A 23377-nucleotide genomic window follows, 5' to 3' on the forward strand; every position below is an offset into this window, starting at 1 on the left:
TGGGACAAAGTGAGAGAGTGGCATGGACAAATATACACTACCAAATGTAAAACAGATAGCTAGTGGGAAGCAGCCACATAGCACAGGGAGATCAGCTCAGTGCTTTGTGACCACCTTAGAGGGGTGGGATAGGGAGGATGGGAGGGAGATGCAAGAGGGAGGGGTTATGGGGATATATGCATACATATAGCTGATTTACTTTGTTATACAGCAGAAACTAACACAACACTGCAAAGCAATTATACTCCAGTAAAGATGTTAAAATAAATAAATAAAATAAAGAGTAAACAGTGACAACAACAACAACAAAAAAACAAGTGAGGGACTCTCCTGCTGGCCCAGTGGCTACGACTCCATGCTCCCAATGCCGGGGGCCTGGGTTTGATCCCTGGTCAGGGAACTAGATTGCGCATGCCGCAACTAAAGATCCTGCACGCCGCAACAAAAAGATCCCACGTGCTGCACCTAAGACCCGGCGCACCCAAATAGATAAATAAATACTTTTAAAAAAACACAACAGTTGAGGGGCATTCCCAATAGAGAGGAAAACATGATTAAGGGGATGGAGGTGAGTGGCAGCTTGTTGCCGGCAAGGAACAACCAACAGTTCGGTGTGGCTGGAGCATCCCATTCAAGGCAAAGTAAGGAAGCAGTCAGAGATGAGGCTGGGAGCTGGGAAGGCCAACACCCTGCTACAGCTTGTTAGCCTGGTGAACGAGCGTAAGTCTTTGGGGGATGGGGAAACATTGGGATATTCTGAACATTGTAAGAAAGATCAGATTTGTGCCTTAGCTACACTCCTCTGGGTTAGAGGATAGATTTCAGGGGATCGAGTGGGGAGCAGATTAGAAGGCTGTTGTACGTGTCCTGCTAGTGATTTCAGGACCTGGACAGGATGGTAGTAGGAATGGAGAGAAGGAGCTGCAACGGAGAAAGATTTTAGTAGATATGACTGCACAACTCAGTAGTTAATTACAGATAAGGGAAGAATGAGCAAGAGGCAAGGATGACTGCAGGTTTCTAGTTTGGGGAACTGAGAGCAAACCACTCAACCAAGAGAGGACACGCAGAAGGGACTAGCAATTGTGATCTAACTGTGTTTTGAGAAGAGATCCTGGTAGGATGCATCATTCAAGACTGAGAACTCCATGATCGTCCTTATGTGACAGCTACAGACTCCCTTGCAGGTGTCTCAAGTCCCTTTTCTTCTATAGGTTCCTTCCCTTACAGAATCATAGGAGATGAGAGCTGGGAGAAGGTTCCAGTAGCTTTTAGCCTAACACCCTCCTTGTACAGCTGGGAAGTCTAGAGACGGTAACTGACTTGTCTAAAATCCTTATTATCTTTTTAATACGTTTAAGGCTGTCCTAACTTCAGATGAAAAACAACAACAAAAATCAAGCACATACATATAACCATTCCTTTCCATCAACTTGACTACCAGTCTTCCTTCTTTAGTAGTCAAATACCCATTGCCCCATTTCCTTCCAATTCAGAATTCATTACTTAAAGCTCTGCAACGTTTTACTTCCCTACACTTTGAATACTACTGCACTAAAATTAACTGAGAAAGATTTTCTTGTCAAATAAAACAGCCTTTTCTCAGTCCCCACAGTTGTTCCTTGGCTTTCGGTGAGGTTTGAATACTATCTGCTACACCTCTACTTAAGTGCTTTGCTCCCTTGGTCTTTCTAACAGTGAGCTTTCCTTGGGTTTACTCCTTCATGCTCCACTTCTTCTGACTCAAATTCTAGATCTCCATGCTTCCATCATGAGCCAAACACTCTTCTCTCTTCAATCACTTACTCTGGGGTCATTCACCTCACAGTGTCCACAGTGTCTTCTGGGTTCACATCCAGATCGGACAGTAGTCCATGTGGAAAAGTTCTGCGTGTGTCATAAGTGTGATGTGCCAATTCTCTTGGCCCGCATCGCTAGAGGCACGGAGCCTTCTCAAAGACAAGGAATCCAGGTGCTCCTGGGGCTCACTGCTGGGCTGAACCACAGTTCAAAGGGACACTGACAAATGAGAGAATGTTCTGAAAAGAGCCATGGGGTTGGTAAGGGATCTAAAAACAACATGTGAAAACCGCTGAAAAGGCTAAGAATGACGAGCTTGGGAAAGACAGTGCTCTTGGGATCCAGCTTTCTGCAAATTTGTGGAAACTTGTCATGTGGGATGCAGCATAGATGTGTTTTTCTCTGTTTCAGAAAGCAGAAATTTGAAGGAGGTTGTATTTTGGCTTAACAGGAAAAAATTTCTTGCAAATAACTCAGGTTGTTCAACCCAAGAATGAGCTGTCTCTCAATGCAGTGAACTCTGCCCTTGCTGAAGGTGTTGAAGAAGAAATGCCTGCTCTGAGAGGGAGACCAGCCATATCACCTCTGAGATCCCCTTTCCTCTGACACCCTATGAATCACTCTCCCTGTGATAGCCTTTCAGCACCACGGACTTCACATGCCCGATGGGGTACCAGCCGTCCCATCCAATTCCTCAAGTCTACCATTCATGCTGTTCTTCTAGATTGCTGGGCTAGATTCAACATCTTTGATTCCTTGTTCTTTTTAGGTCCCTATACCTCCACCTCCAGAATGTTTCTTTAATATGCTCTTAATACTTTATTTCCATGGATACCATTACAATCCAGACTTGTGGATAGAAGTCATTGGATTTTTGAGTTGGGACAAACCCTAGAGAGATCAAGCCCAGCCTGCTCATTTTATAAGTAAGGAGAATGAGACACAAAAATTAAAGACTTCTCTAAGGTCACATAGTTAAAAGTGGTGGTACTAGGCTCCAAGATTTGCAGTGCCATATTCTTTCCATTGCCCCATACCACAGCAGCTCTGGAATTTCTCCTTTTAATCACTCAGGCCACCCCGATACATTTCGGTCTAACTGGTTTTATAGACATTGGCCATGACTTAACCATGGAATGACTGGTTTATTTGTTTAATACTGTCTGTTTCTTTAATGATGGTCTTTGGTCAAATCATATGTGTTAATCTAGATCTAGGAATTATCCCCAATCTCTTAACTGTAACAGACCACTGGATCTGCTTTGAGTTAAACAGCACTGTTCTTTTCTGGGCTTCTCAGATACTGCCAAAGCAGGACTGCTGAATTGTGAAATAAAGAAGCATTCTAGCCAGCTCAAGCTCTCTAGAGTCTGCAAATCCAGGTCATTTGGATTTGAAACATATCATTGTCCTCCAATGAGTACAAAAATTACATATATCATGTTAGCTGGCTATGCTCTGATTACTTCCAGAAAAGGTCCTGGACTCACGTTGGTTCTTCGGTTGCTATTCTGGTCTCTTCTAGTTCTTGTGCTTGTTTCAGCCAAGGTAATTTTGCTTCCACTGGACTTTTTTCTGACAAAAAGGGAACATAAACAACAAGCTTAATTATTGTTACTCATTCAAGAGTTGGATATGTGATTGTTATTTGCTGAAGATTTCATCAATAAAGAGGTCACGCTTTTCAAATGCACAGTACATGAAGCGGCTTCTGGATGGAACCAAAAATTTCTGTCATACATTTTTTAAATTAACACATTATCAAAATGCAACCAAACAACCCCATGACACAGTTGAATACACTCTCCAAGTTAGCATAAAAATGCCTTTTATAAATCAGTACCAATATCTGTTGTTTGCATATTAAAGCTCTTACTTCAACCGTTATTAGTTTGCTTTCTTTTTTCACAAATTTTTTTGCCCATTGAATGAGGAAATTAATAGAGAAAAGCAAATAACATAGAAGGCTTAGAAAGTTGGGAGGAGGAGAGTCAGTGCTATGGTTTATTCAAACTTTAATTGCTATAATAGTTGACGGAAATGATTACTAATTACCACTGGCCTGCAGGAGCAAGCTGGTGCCCCTCTCTGTCCTTTGAAGCTTCCTAAGATGTGAAGAAAGAAACAATCTAATTATGAAATGAGAAAGGAAATAATATTGGACTGCTTCAGGGAAATCACAGACACTAAGAAAGTGGCTATAAAAGTACCACTGACTGCAGAAATAAGGAGAAAAGACTTCACTGAAGAAGTTATATAATCAGTGTTTGTACCTTGCATGGAAACCAGTGATTTTTCTGGAAGACAGACATCATCAAATAAATATTTTTTGAATAGTTAGTTGCCTATGAGGCTATTTGTGTAAATAATGCACCCAGAAATAATGAAGAAGAATTTTATCATCCTCTCCAAAGTACTAAGGAAGACTCCTTGGCACTGACACTTGGGAGTAATTCTTTTTCCATTTCCAAAAGGAAATACTTGTCACGAGGACTGGTAATACCTTACTAAAGTACGTATATGGAAATAATCATGTCTAGAGAGGAACATACATCCAAAAGATGATGCCAAGACTTCCTTACCCATGGATGCTGCCCATTTCTGCTAATTCATGTGGAACAAGTGGGAACTACAAAATAATTTCTAAGTGCATCTATAAATCTAGATTGGGAACTGAAAGTCTTCATTCATTCATGGTAGGCAATAGTACATATGATGAAGCTGGCATTGTTCCTTCCTCAAGAAATGTACACTCTGGTGGAAGGCATGTGGGAATTTTCCTTTTCCTTTTCCTCTTCATCCTCTTTCTCCTTTTTCTTCAAAGCAGGGACTGCATCAAATTATTTTATGCCCACCAAGAAATGTTAATATAAGCCTAGACAGGAGCCACTCTATATGTACTGAATCAATAAGAGCTCAGCTTCCTCTCCAGACCAATTAGTCACATAGGTCTAACTTCTTTATCTAGGTGGATGGGTCTACTGTAATCTGTCAGTAAAACAATTTTTATAAGAAAGTTAGCACGTTGAAATTCAAATGCTGCAATATTAGTAAGAGAGCTGGAAAACACCGTTTCATTTAACTTTAAAATGCACCACAAACTCACCTTTGGGTTTGTAACACGGGATGGGAATGATACATTCTTCTTTGATGTGTAACTTCAGTTGTGGATTACAGCCACCAACGTGCTGTCCACGATGGTTGATACACAGAACAACCCGGTAACGTAACCCCCGGCCACAAGTCACTGTGCACTTCAAAGATGAAAAGAGAAGCCAATGAAATTCTTGTTCATGAAGAGATCCACAAAGGTACTAAGGTCTCACGCACAGGAGAGTCACTAATCTACATGAATGTTAAACACAAAAGGCCGTTAGATAAACGTTATGTAAGGAAGGGGGTGGAGGCTGATTGCCCATGATTCTTATGCTTCAGGCCCCTCCCTTGCAAGGCTTCCTTCCCATTCTCCATTCGAAAAGCATTTCAGGTGAGGTCACAGCACAAGAAAACTTGAAATGCCCTGAAATCTTTCTATGCAAATATGAAAGAAATTTAATATAGGTTTTCTCAAACTTCATTAAAAATTCACATGACATCATCCAAAACAATCTGTGAAGACAAAAGAAACTTTTCTAAACTATTAATTTAAAAAATATCAAATTTTGCTCAACCATGCTAGAGGATTATCTTTCTATTCTGTGTATAGAAATTGATCTTCCAAAATTGTTGTCATATGAAAGGGCCATCGAAGAGTATTCAGCCAGAAAGTTTAGGAAAAAAATATTATAGATGTATCAGGCACTTAAAATTAATAAAAACATTATGCTATTTTCTCTGAGTTTTTATGAACTTTGTGTTGTATTTTTTTTCTTGAATTACTTGTTTATGATTTGGAAGGTACTCTTGTCTATGAATGGAATATTTTCATGTCATGAACATCCAGGATATGTTTTCAATTTATGTACATTATGTTGGTGAGCATATATGTATGTATATGTGTGTGTGGTTTTTTTTTAAATCAAGACTTTATTTTTTAGGACTATTTAAGGTTTATAGAAAAATTGAGCAGATAGCACAGAGAGTTCCCATATGCCCCCTTTCTGCTACATACAGTTTTCCCTATTGTTAATATCTTGCATTAGTGTGGTACCTTTGCTACAACTGATAAACCAATACTGATACATTATTATTAACTAAAGTCCAAAGTTCACATTAGGGTTGTCAGCTTAAAAAAATGTGTAATTTCTTACAATTTCTTTTATTATTGTATATAAACATTTACTTAGATACCCAATATTTGTGTTTTGTATTCTTTCTTCTTAAAAAGTCACCTCCTTGGTAGGGGAGGGATGGATTGGGAGTTTGGGATTAGCAGATGTAAACTATTATACATAGAATGGATAAACAACAAGGTCCTACTGTGTAGCACACGGAACTATATTTAATATCCTGTGACAAACCATAATGGGTAAGAATATGAAAAAGAATGTATTATATATATATGTATATGTATAACTGAAACACTTTGCTATATAGCAGAAATTAACACAACATTGTAAATCAACTATACTTGAATAAAATAGATTTTTTTAAAAGTCACTTCCATATGGTATAAACTTCAGGCCCCACCAATCCTGGATCCACCCCTGGGAGAGGTCAAGAAGCCTTGGGCGGGGCTTCCTACAACTGATAAACCAATACTGATACATTATTATTAACTAAAGTCCAAAGTTCACATTAGGGTTGTCAGCTTAAAAAAATGTGTAATTTCTTACAATTTCTTTTATTATTGTATATAAACATTTACTTAGATACCCAATATTTGTGTTTTGTATTCTTTCTTCTTAAAAAGTCACCTCCTTGGTAGGGGAGGGATGGATTGGGAGTTTGGGATTAGCAGATGTAAACTATTATACATAGAATGGATAAACAACAAGGTCCTACTGTGTAGCACACGGAACTATATTTAATATCCTGTGACAAACCATAATGGGTAAGAATATGAAAAAGAATGTATTATATATATATGTATATGTATAACTGAAACACTTTGCTATATAGCAGAAATTAACACAACATTGTAAATCAACTATACTTGAATAAAATAGATTTTTTTAAAAGTCACTTCCATATGGTATAAACTTCAGGCCCCACCAATCCTGGATCCACCCCTGGGAGAGGTCAAGAAGCCTTGGGCATGTGCTAGAGAACACACACTGTTCTGCAGATGTGATCTCACTAACCGTCCTGACACACTGGCAGGTTAGCAGCTTCACTCCCATTTAACAGATGAGCAAATGAACAGCCCACCGCCTAAGGACCTTGCTCAAGGTCATGCAGTTCCTAAGAAGGAGAGTGGAAATCCATCCCAGAGCCTCCTGTTGCCAAAATAATGACTTCACCACTGCTTCATAAAGCTTAAAGATTCTTTCCTGAGTCCATGGATGCTTCTTCAATTGTCACAGATGAGTTGCAGAGGATATGGAGGCCTTTTTCAGCATAGACCCATCTCCAGAAGAGAAGAATAGCAGGAAACCTCTCTTATTCCCTCATGCCACTCTTATGACCACTGAACAAACACTGAATGAATTTAGTGAGCTTTGAGATTATATCTGACGTCTGGGAAACTGATTCACCTACCCCTACATTCACCTATTTGAAATATAAGTGATCTTAAGAGGCTATTTTATATTGGCCAAGAAAGAAAAAAAATTCTGCCCAAAGAGAAAGAAAACAATATGATTAAAAGGTATAACTACCCTAGAAGTGGTCAATCCAAAGGTATATTATTTCCTCAGTAGCTTCTCAGGAAGCTGGACACTTACCCCAATGATGTGGTCAGTGTTTACGACATTCCCAGAACTCCTCTTTCAAGGTGAATACATCCTTAATGATAGCAAATTCTCATCACTGAGAATGTGTTTGATTTTTTAAAAAGTGGAAAGTATGAAGAGCCAAGAAAGATGAATGAGATGCGTTGGTTAACAATCCTTCATTTGGGTATTGTGACAATAAAGTCATGATATAGATGGGGTGGGGGTGGTATAAAAGCTCTAAAGACAACACAAAACATATGGGTAAGACCTGTAAGAGTGGAAAACAAGCTCTGCAGGTTGTAGAAGTAATGTTGATTTTTGAGGAGAGATCACAATATGATTTTTGGCATATAACTCGAGTTCAAAGAACCGAATGACCTTGCCATAATAAAATCCTTCCATCTCAGTCTATTGATTTATGTGAACAAGGCTTCCCAGTGTGTACATGCAAAACAAACTAAAACAAGAAATCAACAGTTAAAATTAAGAATAAAATTACTGCTGAACCCATGTTTCATTCTGGCAATGGACTATTTTTTAAAGCCCCACTCATCTTCTTGGAAGACTAATTTCAAAGGAAAATTTACTTTTTATGTATAATAATCATTCACGAGAAACTGAAATACATTTAATTGTTGTTTTGGTTATGTATTAAAATTAAATTTAATAATAACTTAATCCAGGGAACATTTCTAATACTTAAAGCCTTACGGCTATAGGAAATTAAAATAAATTAATTTCAACTGTTACACATATTTTCTTAGAGAAAAGTAGAATAGGGTAACCCATAAAAGACTTTAAAGCATAAAAGTACATTATATTAGGATAAATTCTGTGGGGGGTAGTGGTTTGAAAATGTGAGTTGAAGGGGAAAATAATGCAAAACATTCAAATTATTCAAGAGCTTGTTCATATGTTTTTTAAAAATGGAAGATGGCAAGGATAGAAACCATCATGACATTTACATTTTACTGGACATATTTTTTTTAATGCTATAACACTTTTATTTTAAAATGTCAGCCTTCAAGATGTGTTAGAAATGACATTCTTTGATTTTTTTTAATTTAAACTTGTGATAAAAATTTTAGATGTCAACCTAAATATATATGAAGGGGTATGTAATTTTCCAAACTTCTTTTGGTATGTGAACAAAAAAAGGATGGATAACTACTGCCCTACTAAGTACAAATGAAGCAGTAGGGGGTGATGATTTTGAGCCAGGGATATCGGAAAAGGACTGTGATGAGATAGCATCCGTAAACTGGGGCTGGAAGTGGGTCTTTCACCCAGAAAACTCACTTATCTCTACTCTTCAAGTTTCAGTTCAAGTGCTTCCTCCTTTCGGAAGCCTGCTCTGACACCTTGAAGTAGAGTGAATCACCCCACCTCTGTGTGCCGGTCATACAGGACATCATACCGCTCACTGCAGTGTCACACTGCATCACAACTGTTCATTTGCGCGTATGGTTTCTGCAACTGAATTATGAGCTTTTGGCAGGGGGGGGGGGAAGAAGCAGGTTTTATTTACTCCCAAGGATGGCAGCTGGCACACTGAATAAATAAATAGATAAATGCATGTGTGTGTTGAACTAAATATGTAGGGAGTACTCAAAAGAGCTAAAGAAACATGAGTCAATTATGTCTCACCCTCTAGCAAATTAAAAGTTTAAGCTTAAAAATACTCCCGGACCAGGGATCGAACCCGTGTCCCCTGCATTGGCAGGCGGATTCTTAACCAATGTGCAACCAGGGAAGCCCCAATCTTCCAATTCTTAGTAACGTGGGTTCTCTCTTTAATCCAGATGAATTAGGGCCTTTTTCAACATCTAGTCATTCTGTGTCATTTCTGCCTTTGCTCAGCCATCTCGGCTTGGCCCTACCTCACAGTGATGTCTTCACTAGGCTCTCGTTTGGTTAAATCTTAAAGATGGGTCAAGCACTACAGGGGCAACAAAGACTTCCCAATCAACTCTGCTCCAATGCCTGTTCCGTTCAGATGTACCATGGTTCTTAATTAATTGTTCTTACCTGCGTTGATGCCTGCAATGTTCTCTCTTACATTGTCCTCCAACTGGCTCTTCCTAGGCTCTTTGGGAGTAGGAACCCCGTTCATATACAACTTCTGCCTCCCCCAAGTTGCCCAGTACCGTGTTGGGAGCATAGCAAATAATCAATAAAATCTGAGATTGAATTAAAAAGTGGCGTGTACTCAGGACTTCCCCAGTGGCACAGTGGTTAAGAATCCACCTGCCAATGCAGGGGACACAGCCTCGAGCCCTGGTCGGGGAAGATCCCACATGCCGCGGAGCAACTAAGCCCGTGCACCACAACTACTGAGCCTGCGCTCTGGAACCCCGCACCTAGAGCCCGTGTTCCGCAACAAGAGAAGCCACCGCAATGAGAAGCCCACGCACCGCAACGAAGGGTAGCCCCCGCTCGCTGCAACTAGAGAAAGCCCGCACACAGCAACCAAGACTCAATGCAGCCAAAAATTAATTAATTTCTAAAAAAAGTGGCAATTACTCAAATCTTACCTGAGACCACTCCATGGCAATCCACTTGGGACAGTCGAACAGATTGCAGGTTTGCATAACCTTGGGTTTAGGCGCATACATGCACTTCCATTCTTCCACTTGCAGTATCTCTCCATGCATGGACTCCTCCACACACACGAAGCTCCGCCTTTGAATCCCACCTCCACAGGACACCGAACACGCAGTCCAAGGATTATGTTCCCAGCTCAAAAGCAAACAAACGAAAACACATTATTTATTTGTTGCTTGTTTCAAGTTTGCAAAGTTGATTGCAAAAAGTACAGCCTTGGGATAACAGTTGTGGTTCGGTTGAAAGAGCACAGAATTGGAACCTTAAGACTTTAATCTTAACTGCTACGCACAATCTGCAGTCACAAGGTACTTAACTCCTTTGACCCGAAGGTTATTGTCAAATGGGAGTAAGACACCTGCCCTCGTGTATTACCACAACAGGGCCATTGTGAGAATCAAATAAATTAAACTATAGAGTGTGAAAGCATCTTCAAACAGTCTCTAAACTATAAAACACCAATGGACAACATTACTAGGGAATCACAGAATCTCAAAGTCGGAAAGAACCATCCTAGTCATCTAGGTATAAAAGGGAATGCAAATTTCTGATCAACTGCAATGCCTAAGGTCCCTCTATAATACCCAGTTATCAAGATACGCTTGACATCTCCAGTGACAGAAAACATCACCCTCTGAGCCAGCCTATTCCATATAATTCTTAGAAAGATCTTTCTTATTATGGACTTGAAGTCTGTGTTCCCTTATCTCTCTGTGAAAGGTCTAATAACTGTCTCTCTTACATTTTAGTCTATTGCTACAGATACTACAGTTCCTTGCAAATTACTTAGAGCATATTACAGAAAGAAAAAGGAAACCTGTAACTCACCGAGGGAGAGGTTGGAAGTGGTCATAGGGCATGATCTCTTTAAATCCATCACTACAAATGAAATCATTGTGAGAATATAATTTCTAATCAATTAACGTACTTATTAATTTGACTAGTACAGGTGTGACATTCCCAAAAGACAGAGCTCTTTCAAATTAAAAACTAAATATGCCGAGTGTTATGAACCATTTCCCCCAAAATTCAGCCACGATCTCCTTAACTTTTAGGAAAATCTCTGACACACAACATCCCCAATTCTATATGAAAATGTAGAAAATGGAACTAGTAATATGTATTCATCAAAGGAAAGAGTTTCTCTTAATTTAGATAAATCTATTTATTCCCTTTTATCATCTTAGCAGGTTAGTCTGATAAAATATATTAATGATATTAACACACTGTCATATTAGCAGGATCTTTAGAAAACCATTTTGTTTCACAGAATTTGCCCTTGGAAAAGGCCTCTATTAATAATTACATACACCCGGGATTACAGGAAATGCACAGCTTCGTGATAGGAAATGAAATCCACTGAGAATGCTTCCTTTTCCACTTGCACACTTCTGCCTTAGCCAGCTGGCAGGTAAGTGGGGGATTCTGGGACTTGACAGTATGCTGTTATTTTAAGATACTGTAGTAAAGCCAGGAAACTTCCCCAGGCAATCCAAGTCATCAGGTACTAAATTATGCAGCAGGATAGTTTATGCATAGCTTTACTGCTCTGGCATGAAAACTCTTCACTTCCTTGCACCATGCATTATTTATACTGAATTTAATGTGTACACTTCAAAAGTCAAAACGTGGTGATCGGTGACCCAGTTTAAAAAGCTAAAATGGTGAGTTACTGATATTTACAGCTGGCAGATGGACTAGACACTGTACTTGGATGAAGAGAATGTTCATGCTGTATGTGCAGGAGATGCTCAAAGAGGTTCATTATAAACAAAGATCACAGCACATGGACTCATAGCCCGCAAGAGAGAAGTAGACTGAGTAAGCTGATGAGCCTAATTCCTACTGACCACAGTTATACATGTGAATACAGGTACCTGCGACCAGTGTACGTTCAAGGTCACCCAATGGCAATGTGTTGCCTGGCAAGGGTGGATCAGTCACAGCTGCAGTTGATTTGTTCCTTTTTAAGGAAAAAGGGTATGGGCAGTTATGCAAACCTTGATGGGCAAGGATCCATGCTGCATTCCTTCAGTTTTGGTTTTGGCTTCACATTCTCAGGGTAGTAATGGCAATAATGGTCAGGAACCACCCTCTTCAACCGGATATCCACACACTCAGCAGAATTGAGCTGATACCCTAAAGCAGCAGAACAAGAAAGTCTGAAGATCACATCCGTTTGGGGTTTACTTGGCAAAGTTATCACTTGCCACACACTTTTTTATTCCTCTGTAAGAAACTTAACTCAGTGGTTCTCAACCCTGGGTGTATAACAGAACCACTTGGGAGGCTGTAATATACACCAACGCCCAGGTCCCTTCCTGGTCCCATTAAATCAGAAGCACTGCAGCCAAGAAATCAGCATTTCCACTGGTCAAAGTGGAAGGAGCGGGTGCTTTCTGTTGCTATGACTGGGTTGAGACCGAAGAAATAAAGTTGTCCCTTTATTCCCAGGCTGCGGGGTAGTAGAAGCAGCAGATGCCCACTGCTTAATCCCAAGGGGATGTAAGGCTCTTTAGCCAAAGCACCTATGGAGAGCTAACAGTTGGACTGAGTGCTATTTTCAGTTTCCCGAACTACTTTAGGTTTAGAGTTGTTGTGGGGGGCGAATAAGATCATGTGTGTCAAAGCTTTGTTAAAAATGTAAATCTCTAGGGCTTCCCTGGTGGCGCAGTGGTTGAGAGTCCGCCGACCGATGCAGGGGACACGGGTTCGTGCCCCGGTCCAGGAAGATCCCACATGCCGCGGAGCGGCTGGGCCCGTGAGCCCCTCGGAGCGGCTGGGCCCGTGAGCCATGGCCGCTGAGCCTGCGCGTCCGGAGCCTGTGCTCCGCAACGGGAGAGGCCAACAGCAGTGAGAGGCCCGCGTACCGCCAAAAAAAAAAAAAAAAAAATGTAAATCTCTAGACAAATGCTAGGTGATATGGTGCAGCAGCAGCAGCAAAAAGAAAAGACTTTTTAAAAAAGACTCTCAGGTTCTTCTAAGATGACTAGTATGTGTGGCCAAGATTGAGAATGACTACTTGAACTGATTGTGTAACTCTTAGCACTTATAACTAAAAGTTACAGTAGGCGCCTTTGAAAATGTTTGGAGCTCAGCTACAGAAGGTAGTTATTCATTGTCACGTCTCCTCACTGTCACCCTGGCGCTGTGCAAGGCTCTCCTGCTTCCGTATACTTTCTCTTCTCCCATCACGACTCCCATTACAATCCCCCAGAGACACCTATTTATTGTTTATATGTCCTTATATATACATCTGCCTTACGTAATTTTGTTTTGTGTGTATCTGTTTTGACTAAATTAATGATACTGTGTCTTAAGTCCTGTTCTGTTTTCTACTTTCCTCACTCAACATTACATTTCTGAGAACTACCCTTGTACTGTTGCTTCTTTCTTCTGTGTAATATTCCATTGCTTGTAAGTTTTACTTATTTCCTGTCCCGGGGTACCTCTGATGACAATAAACTTTCTAACTGGGAAAATAAGCATTGTCTGTACAGAGAGGAACAAAACCCTCCCCGCCTACATCTCCCTCTGCCTCATAAGCCTTCAAAGAAGAAGGAATGAAGACTTATTCCTGATTCTATTAAATTCAATTGGTACAGTCTCTGAGGAAAGTGAACATTCCACAAGGATGAGTGCTATAAACTTAAAAAAAACAACTCACAAAATGATGCTTCTAACTTCCTGAAAGATTTGATTCCAGGTTTCCTGTCACTACATAAGTGTCATGTTAAGTTTTTAAAAAAGTAGTTTTTCAAAACCAGAATGAGCTCTTCACCAAAAAAAAAAAAAAAACCACAAAAAAAAAAAACAAACAAAAAAACCCCCGAAGTTAAGTTCTCAGCCTCAGCCAACTGGTCTAAAGTTCTAAAAATACATTTAAAGGCCCGATTGCTGAGAGGAATCTGATTTTATAAACCAATAGACAGCTTTCTGCAAGTAAAGGCTTAAATGTAAGCTGAGTGTAGAAGGACAGACTGGTATGCATTATAAAAAGCAAGGTCAAAACCACAGGAACGAAAATCCAAATGGAATCAATAAAGTATTACTTGGGTGCCAATATTTGCCAGAAAGTCTGCAATATCAGATGACAGTGGCAATCTTGGTACTTTCTCCAAACTAATCTCAAGTGTCCCACATAGATGATTGCAGACAAGACCAGGAAAGTCCATCCAAATACCTTGGAGACCAGCAAGCTAATTTTCCTGATTACACCAAAAACCCTGAAATGCCATTTAACACAAATCATGTAGATTTGATTACTAACATAATTAAATTTTGGTAATGCGTTCCTTGTGGGTTTTATGTGTATGTTTTTATTTTTCCCCAAGACAATAACAGAATGAGATTACAGCTCCTTGAGTTAAAGAAAAAAATCTTTGCTCTAAATGGAAACATATTTCTAGGAGGAGACAAGGAGCATACAGGTGTTTATAATTTGGGGAGAGACACAATTAATTTTCCTCTTCAATTTTGTAGCAGTACAGAGATAGCTAAAAGAGAAAGATATAAGGCAGACTGCCTTCCTACATTATGAACAAATGTATTGAAATTCTGCTGGTGTACAGAAAGTGGCAGGATATTGGGGGACCCCTAAAAAGAGCCTAAAATGTTCCTTCTGTCCTTACAGCCAACGCTATCTTTGGTGGACAGTCACACAGCCAGGTGCTTCCACTGAAGGTTCCAGCAGGACTGATCGTGTCTTTCCTTAGGCAGCAGCTAAGAGAAACATCTGTTCTCCTCCCAAGAATTGAACCAACTGAACTAATAAGCTTAGTCCCATTATACATGCCCCTCCCAGAATGGAAAGCTTCTCTTTTAACTTAGGTGTCCAAATGAGAACGTCTCTCTGTGTGAGAGAGCTAGGGAATAAATTAAAAAGAAAGAGATATTTGTTTTTCTGATGGGTAAGAATTTAAAATCCCCCCTATCTCTTGGCTTTTATTTTGGAGTCCATGAGAGACATGCAAACATGTTTCCAGCTCTTTGCTCAAAGTAAAGGGTGTTTTCTAAATCCAGTTTTCACCTATGTTCAAGAATAAAGCAAACCCACATTCATTAAAACCACTGCATTCCAGGCCACTGAGTAAGATGCTGTGTGGTTACTTGTCTCTAATTACTACGCTAATTTTTTTTAACATCTTAATTGGAGTATAATTGCTTTACAATGTTGTGTTAGTTTCTGTTGGATAACAAAGTGAGTCAGCTATACGTATACATATATCCCCATATCGTCTCCCTCCCTCCCTCCCACTCTCCCTATCCCACCCCTCTAGGTGGTCACAAAGCACCAAGCTGATCTCCCTGTGCTATGTGGCTGCTTCCCACTAGTACCTATTTTACATTTGGTAGTACCACGCTAACTTTTAAAATCAGCTTCAAAAAAGCAAACGTGTCATTTCTAACTCTGAGCTCTAAATATTCATGAACAAAGTCTGTGCCTCACCTCCTCCACATGTCACAGTGCAGGGAAAGAAGTCAGTTTGTCTCCACTGATGACTGATTGGCTGGTAAAAGAAGAACTGGACCACGCTGTCCTTGGCTGCAGTGTACCTGGTCTGGACGGAGACAACTTTGATAACATATTCGCATGCAAGGAGCTAGTGCCTTCCACATCTTTCAACATCAGGTGAACACAAGTCACCTACGTAGACAAACACATCTATCACAATAAACTCTGGTACATGAAGATTCCCAGAATTTTAAGATGTGACAGCATTTCGATTAGATTTGTCATAAATAGGATCTCAGAAGAGCTTTGACCAATCTCCTTGGAGTCATTTTTCCAGATAATTCTATGCCTATGAATGAGTTCACAAAAATGTAGGTGCATTTTTAGTTTATTTATTTAAGTTTTATTTTTCTTCCCGATACATTTGATTTTAATTTCCATGAGAACAGGAAATGTAATCTGGGTTTGCTTACAATATGGCACAAACTGCAATTCTTACATTTATAATAACATCTTTAAGCATTTTTAAGCAGATCCTTCTGAAAAATCCTTCTGAAAGCACAACTGTAGAAACTCAAATGTACACAAATCCATGGTGTTTGCATAGAAGCCTTCCAGTATCTAATTAAAATAGAGGAGGGGGCTTCCCTGGTGGCACAGTGGTTGAGAGTCCGCCTGCCGATGCAGGGGACACGGGTTCGTGCCCCAGTCCAGGAGGATCCTGCATGCCGCGGAGCGGCTGGGCCCGTCAGCTGTGGCCGCTGAGCCTGCGCATCCGGGGCCTGTGCTCTACAACGGGAGAGGCCACAGCAGTGAGAGGCCCGTGTACCGCAAAAAAAAAAAAAAAGGGAAAATAGAGGAGGGGCACCACTGAGAGTGAGCAAGCAGTTATAGACAGACGTAAGTTTACTTTCAGGTTATTTTACTCAGGCAGCAAGTCCTCTCCCTACTTTTCTTTTCCTTCCCTCCTGATTGAACAAATGAGTGAATTGAGGAAAAGTGCCAGAACACAACACAAAGAGAAAAAGAGAGGGAAAACAAAGGTTAAGCTGTGGGAGACAGATCCAGAAATGCCAGCATCACATGGAGTTCAAGAGAAAGAATAGAAAAAATAATGAAAAGGTGATATTTGATTACATCATTGTTGAGAATTTCCTAGACCTTAAAAAAAACAGAAGTACTCAGTCTAATAATATTCATAAAGTTCTGAGCAGACATTGTAAAAAATACAACAAGGATAAAGAGAAATTCTGAAAGTTATCAGAACGAAAAAAAAATGATTCCCTACAAAGGAGTGAGAATCAGAATGGCATCAGACTTCTCACAGGCACTAATGGATGCAAGAAAACAAAAGCATACCTTCAAAGTGATGAGGGACAATAGTTTTTTAATCTAGAATTCTACAACCAAATTATTCATTGCTAATCAATTATCAATTGTCAACTTATAAACAATCTATGATCAAATTATCAATCAGTAATCAGTGAAATAAAGTTTTTCTCAGACACAAAATGACAGAAACTTTACCACTCAGAAACTCTCACTAGGAAAAAAAAAAAACTATGAAAGGATATACTGAAAAAGAAGTAATATAAATCCACAAGAAAGTAGTGAGATGCAAGAAGCAGTAATGATGAAATAAATCAGAAAAGCTTATTAGTAAATCTAAATAAGGGTTGACCGAAAAAGAAAACTTTGATGTATTTAATTATAAAATGGTAAAAAGAAATTGTAAAATTATAAAATGGTGAAAAATTCCAGACACGAGATGTGTGTGGAGGGAGGGAGGGGCAAGGTTACAGTGATGGGATGAGGATAGCACAGAAAAGATATTGTAAAATTATAAAATGGTGAAAAATTCCAGACACGAGATGTGTGTGGAGGGAGGGAGGGGCAAGGTTACAGTGATGGGATGAGGATAGCACAGAAATTCTAAGTAGTTTTGCTTCTGGCTATGGAAGAACGGTTTGTTTCTGATGAATCCTCCCACTGAGAATAAGTAAAAGTGCTGCATAAAATACTTTTTAATGTATTTGAAGGCATCAGAAAACTACCGTAGTAGTGAGGATGTGCAGGGCCAATATCCCAGACACAAAGAAAGGCAAGACACGTGAGCATAACATTTGGTACCACCTTTAGTACCACCTTTCTGCTCAAGACATTTTCCATTTTACAAGTGGTGACTGAGCAGCTAAGCTGAGCAGGTCTGTCATCAGACTCAAGTGGCTGAGGCACTAAAACCTGGAGCTCCAGGCCCACCAAGGTGAGGAGTGTTGGTAAACAGCCCAGGCTCCCAGCTGGGACCCCAGAAAGCTGTATCCTAGGAATAAGAGTAGACTGGAAAGGACTTCCCTGGTTGCACAGCAGTTAAGAATCTGCCTGCCAATGCAGGGGACATAGGTTCAAGCCCTGGTCTGGGAAGATCCCATTTGCCATGGAACAACTAAGCCTGTACACCACAACTACTGAGCCTGTGCTCTAGAGCCCACGAGCCACAACTACTGAGCCCGTGCACCACAACTACTGAAGCCCACGTGCTCTACAGCCCGTGTGCAGCAACTACTGAGCCCGCATGCTGCAACTACTGAAGCCTGCGTGCCTAGAGCCTGTGCTCCGCCACAAGATAAGCTACTGCAGTGAGAAGCCCGCACACTGCAATGAAGAGTAGCTCCCACTCACCACAACTAGAGAAAGGCCACGTGCATCGACGAAGACCCAACGCAGCCAAAAAAAAAATACTGGAAATATTCCATTTTTCAAAGGGAATGATGCCCAGATTCAAATTATTTCAGTCCCCTGGATGAAGGTGATTGGCTGCTAATCTGTCTTCTAGAAGCAATAATTAATCCAGTCTCATATGGTATATATAATCTTTCCTCTACTATATGCAGTAAAACTTTAACCCTAGATATACAACAAAGATAAAATTTAACACCAACCAAAAAAGTGGGAAAATAGACATATAATCAGAAAAACAGGAAATCCAGATATGGGCATTAACTGATAGAAACTTAAAAATGTAAGTATACCACTACCATTTCCTGTAACTCTGGCCTTGGCTTCATGTCTTGTTTCCCGGCTTGAGGGCCTAGCAACACCTCATTCTATTCCCATGGTCAAAAAACATGTGTTAGCACATAGCTTTTGCCTCAGGCTCTGTTTTTAAGAAAACCTAGACAAAGATACTGTGACTAAAATGTTCAAGAAATTAAATGACAAGATGGAGAATTTCACCAGAAACAAAGAAACTATAACAAAAATAAAATGTGATTGTAGAAATAAAAAGCAAAATAATTTAAATAAATCTCTCAATGAATAGACTTAGTAGACTAGACTGGGGTTCAGCAAATATTATCTTAAAGAACCAGATAGTAAAAGTGAGTTTTCAGGCCACATTATCTCAGTTGCAATTATTCAACTCTGCTGGTGTAGTGCAAAAGCAGCCACAAGTAATATATAAATAAATGGGGGTAGCTGTAAAATCCATTTACAAAGACAGTTGGTCAGCTTGCTGGTCATAATCTGCTGACTTCTGGATTATATACACCTATTCAGAGAATTAGCAAACTGACAGATAAAAAGAAAATGGAAATTAGACATTTGAGATAAAGGTATAATTGTAGTCCCAGAAAAAGAGAACAAAGAGAGTAAGATAGAAGCTATACCTGAAGAGGTAATAAATGAGAAAATCTTCCAAAACTGATGATGGATATCAAGCTACAGATTCATGAAGCACCAGGAACCTCAAGCAGAAGAAAGTTATTAATTATATCAGTCAAATTGATGAAAACCAAAAACAAAGAGAAAACACTTGAAAGCAGGCAAAGAAAAAGGACACATTACCTTCTAAGGAACAAAAATAAGACTGACAGCTGAATTCTCAACAGAATAAATGGAAGCCAGAAGACAATGAAGCAATATCTTCAAAGTGCTGAAAGAAAATAGTTTCACAATGATAAAGAGGTCAAGTCACTAGAAGAGGTAATGATTCTAAATGTGAGTGTACCTAACCACCTAACCTCAAAATATATAATTCAAAAATTGACAAGAAACAGAAAAAATACAGACAAATGCACAGTCATAGCGGTAGCTTTACCAGGTCTCTTGTGGTAACTAACAGATTAAGCAGACAAAAATCAGTAAGGCTATAATTTTGCATAAAACCATTAATAAATATGACCTAATTGACATATGTAGAACATTGTGTCCAACATCAGAAGACTACATATCACAGTCTTCCAAAATTTGCTACATTCTGAGCCACAAATTAAGTTTTAACAAATTTCAAAACATTAAAATAATATAATGTTATTTGACTATAGTAGAATTAAGGTATAAAATGATGAGATTACTTGAAAATTCCCACATACTTTGATGCTACACTTCTAAATATTCTATAAGTCACTATATCACTAGATCGTATATATCACTATGGAAATTACAATAGAACTTAACTGAATGACGAAGAAAAAGATTTCATATCAAAATTTGTGGAACAAAATCTAAAGCATACTTTGAGAGAAATTTATAGAGTTAAAAGCATATGTTATGGAAAAATTGGATGAAAATCACTGATCTAAACAGCCATCCCCAAAAGATAGAAAAGGACTTCCCTGGTGGCACAGTGGTTAAGAATCCACCTGCCAATGCAGGGGATTGGCATTGGCAATGCCAATGTTCGATCGCTGGTCCAGGCAGATCCCACATGCCGCGTAGCAACTAAGCCCATGTGCCACAACTACTGAGCATGCACTCTAGAGCCTGAAAGCCACAACTACTGAGACGGCCTGCCACAACTACTGAAGCATGCGCACGTAGAGCCCATGCTCCACAACAAGAGAAGCCACCGCAATGAGAAGCCCGCACACTGCAACGAAGAGTACCCCCCACTTGCCAAAAATAAATAAATAAATTTATATTAAAAAAGGTTAGAAGAAGAATAACATATTGAATCTGGAGAAAGTAGAGAGATGATAACAATAAAGATAGGAGCAAACATTAATGATATGAGAATGAAACTACTTTAAAGTGGTTTATAAAGCCAAAAGGTGTTTCTGTGAAAAGTCTCATAAAATTGATAGACCTCCAAAATGACTGATTAAGGAAAAAAAAGAGTAGGGACAAATAATCAAAATTAGGAATGAGAAAGAAGACTTGCTACACAATGAAAATTCTCCACACAATGAAGAAATAAGACAATACTATTAAAAAAAAATCTATGCCAATAACTTTCAAAGAGCTAGTTGAAATAGACAAATTCCTTAAAACAAGACTGACACATAAGGGAATAAAATATCTGACTAGTCAAGTAATAGCAACCTCACACAAACTGTTACAGAAAATAAGAACAGAGGAAATACTTCTCAATTTGTTTTATAAACCTAGTGTAAAATTAATACCAAGACCCAAAAAAGACATTACAGGAAAAAACAACCCAAAAGACAAAAGCCTCTCCTGGAAACAAATACCAAAAAAGAATCATAAATAAAATAATTTAACATCATTGGGAAAGGGAACAACAGAGGTTCAACATGGCAGAGTAGAAGGACGTGTGCTAACTCCCTCTTGCAAGAGCATCAGAATCACAACTAATTGCTGAACAGTCATCAACAGGAAGACACTGGAACTCACCAAAAAAGATACCCCACATCCAAAGACAAAGAAGAAGCCACAGTGAGACAGCAGGAGGGGCACAATCACAATAAAATCAAATCCCATAACCGCTGGGTGGGTGACTCACAAACTGGAGAATAATTATACCACAGAAGTCCACCCACTGGAGTGAAGGTTCTGAGCCCCACGTCAGGCTTCCCAAGCTGGGGGTCCAGCAATGGGAGGAGGAATTCCCAGAGAATCAGACTTCGAAGGCTAGCGGGATTTAAGTGCAGGACTTCGACAGGACTGGGGGAAACAGAGACTCCACTCTTGGAGGGCACACACAAAGCAGTGTACATATCAGGACCCAGGTGGAAGGAGCAGTGACCCCATAGGAAACTGAACCAAATGTACCTGCTGGTGTTCGAGGTTCTCTTGCAGAGGCAGGGGGTGGCTGTGGCTCACCACAGGGACAAGAACATTGGCAGCAGAAGTTCTGGGAAGTACTCCTTGGCGTGAGCCCTCCCGGAGTCCACCATTAGTCACACCAAAGAGCTGTAGCCTCCAGTGCTGGGTCACCTCAGGCCAAACAACCAACAGGGAGGGAACCCAACTTACCAACTGGGGGCAGACACCCAAAACAATGGAAAATACGAACCTGCAGCCTGTGATAAGGAGACCACAAACACAGTAAGTTAAGCAAAATGAGAAGACAGAGAAACACACAGCAGATGAAAGAACAAAGTAAAAGCTAACCAGACCAAACAAATGAAGAGGAAATAGGCAGTCTACCTGAAAAAGAATTCAGAGTCATGATAGTAAAGATGATCCAAAATATTGAAAATAGAATGGAGAAAATACAAGAAACGTTTAACAAGGGCCTAGAAGAACTGAGAGCAAACAAACCATGATGAACAACACAATAAATGAAACTAAAAATTCTCTACAAAGAATCAATAGCAGAATAACTGAGGCAGAAGAACAGATAAGTGACCTGGAAGACAGAATGGTGGAAATCACTGCCACAGAACAGAATAAAGAAAAAAGAATGAAAAGAAATGAAGACAGCCTAAGAGATCTCTGGGACAACATTAAACACACCAACATTCACATTATAGGGGTCTCAGAAGGAGAAGAGAGAGAGAAAGGACCCAAGAAAATATTTGAAGAGATTATAGTCGAAAATTCCCTAATATGGGAAAGGAAATAGCCACCCAAGTCCAAGAAGCATAGAGAGTCCCAGGCAGGACAAACCCAAGGAGAAACATGCCAAGACACATAGTAATCAAACTGGCAAAAATTAAAGACAAAGAAAAATTATTAAAAGCAGCAAGGGAAAAATGACAAATAATATACAAGGGAACTTGCATAAGGTTAACAGCTGATTTCTCAGCAGAAACTCTACAAGCCAGAAGGGAATGGCATGATATATTAAAGTGATGAAAGGGAAGAACCTACAACCAAGATTACTCAATCTGGCAAGGATCTCATTCAGATTCTATGGAGAAATCAAAAGCTTTACAGACAAGCAAAAGCTAAGAGAATTCAGCACCACCAAACCAGCTCTACAACAAATGCTAAAGGAACTTCTCTAAGTGGGAAACACAAGAGAAGAAAAGGATCTACAAAAACAAACCCAAACCAATTAAGAAAATTGTAATAGGAACATATATATTAATAATTACCTTAAATGCAAATGGATTAAGTGCTCCAACCAAGAGACACAGGTTTGCTGCATGGATACATAAACAAGACCCATATATATGTTGTCTACAAGAGACCCACGTCAGACCTACGGACACATACAGACTGAAAGTGAGGGGATGGAAAAAGATATTCCCTGCAAATGGAAATCAAAAGAAAGCTGGAGTAGCAATACTCATATCAGATAAAATAGACTTTAAAATAAAGAATGTTACAAGAGACAAGGAAGGACATTACATAATGATAAAGGGATCAATCCAAGAAGAAGATATATTATAAAATTATATTATAATTTATGTTATAAATTATATTTATATACAATTATATTATAAAAATATATTATAAAATTATAAACATATATGCACCCAACATAGGACCACCTCAATATATAAGGCAAATGTTA

The 23377-nt window shown here is 39.4% G+C and overlaps 1 protein-coding gene across 1 annotated transcript in view; it reads right to left on the reverse strand.

Annotated features, from left to right (window-relative positions):
* ADAMTSL3 (ADAMTS like 3) overlaps nucleotides 1-23377 on the reverse strand; it is a 347006-nt gene that overhangs the window by 116237 nt on the left and 207392 nt on the right. The window contains 6 exon segments of the mRNA XM_007113354.4: nucleotides 3291-3375; nucleotides 4907-5054; nucleotides 10151-10355; nucleotides 11049-11099; nucleotides 12221-12359; nucleotides 15670-15781. Coding sequence (XP_007113416.3) covers nucleotides 3291-3375; nucleotides 4907-5054; nucleotides 10151-10355; nucleotides 11049-11099; nucleotides 12221-12359; nucleotides 15670-15781 — 740 coding nt within the window.

This window comes from Physeter macrocephalus, chromosome 11, assembly GCF_002837175.3.
Source record: "Physeter macrocephalus isolate SW-GA chromosome 11, ASM283717v5, whole genome shotgun sequence".
Classification (NCBI taxonomy): Eukaryota; Metazoa; Chordata; class Mammalia; order Artiodactyla; family Physeteridae; genus Physeter; species Physeter macrocephalus.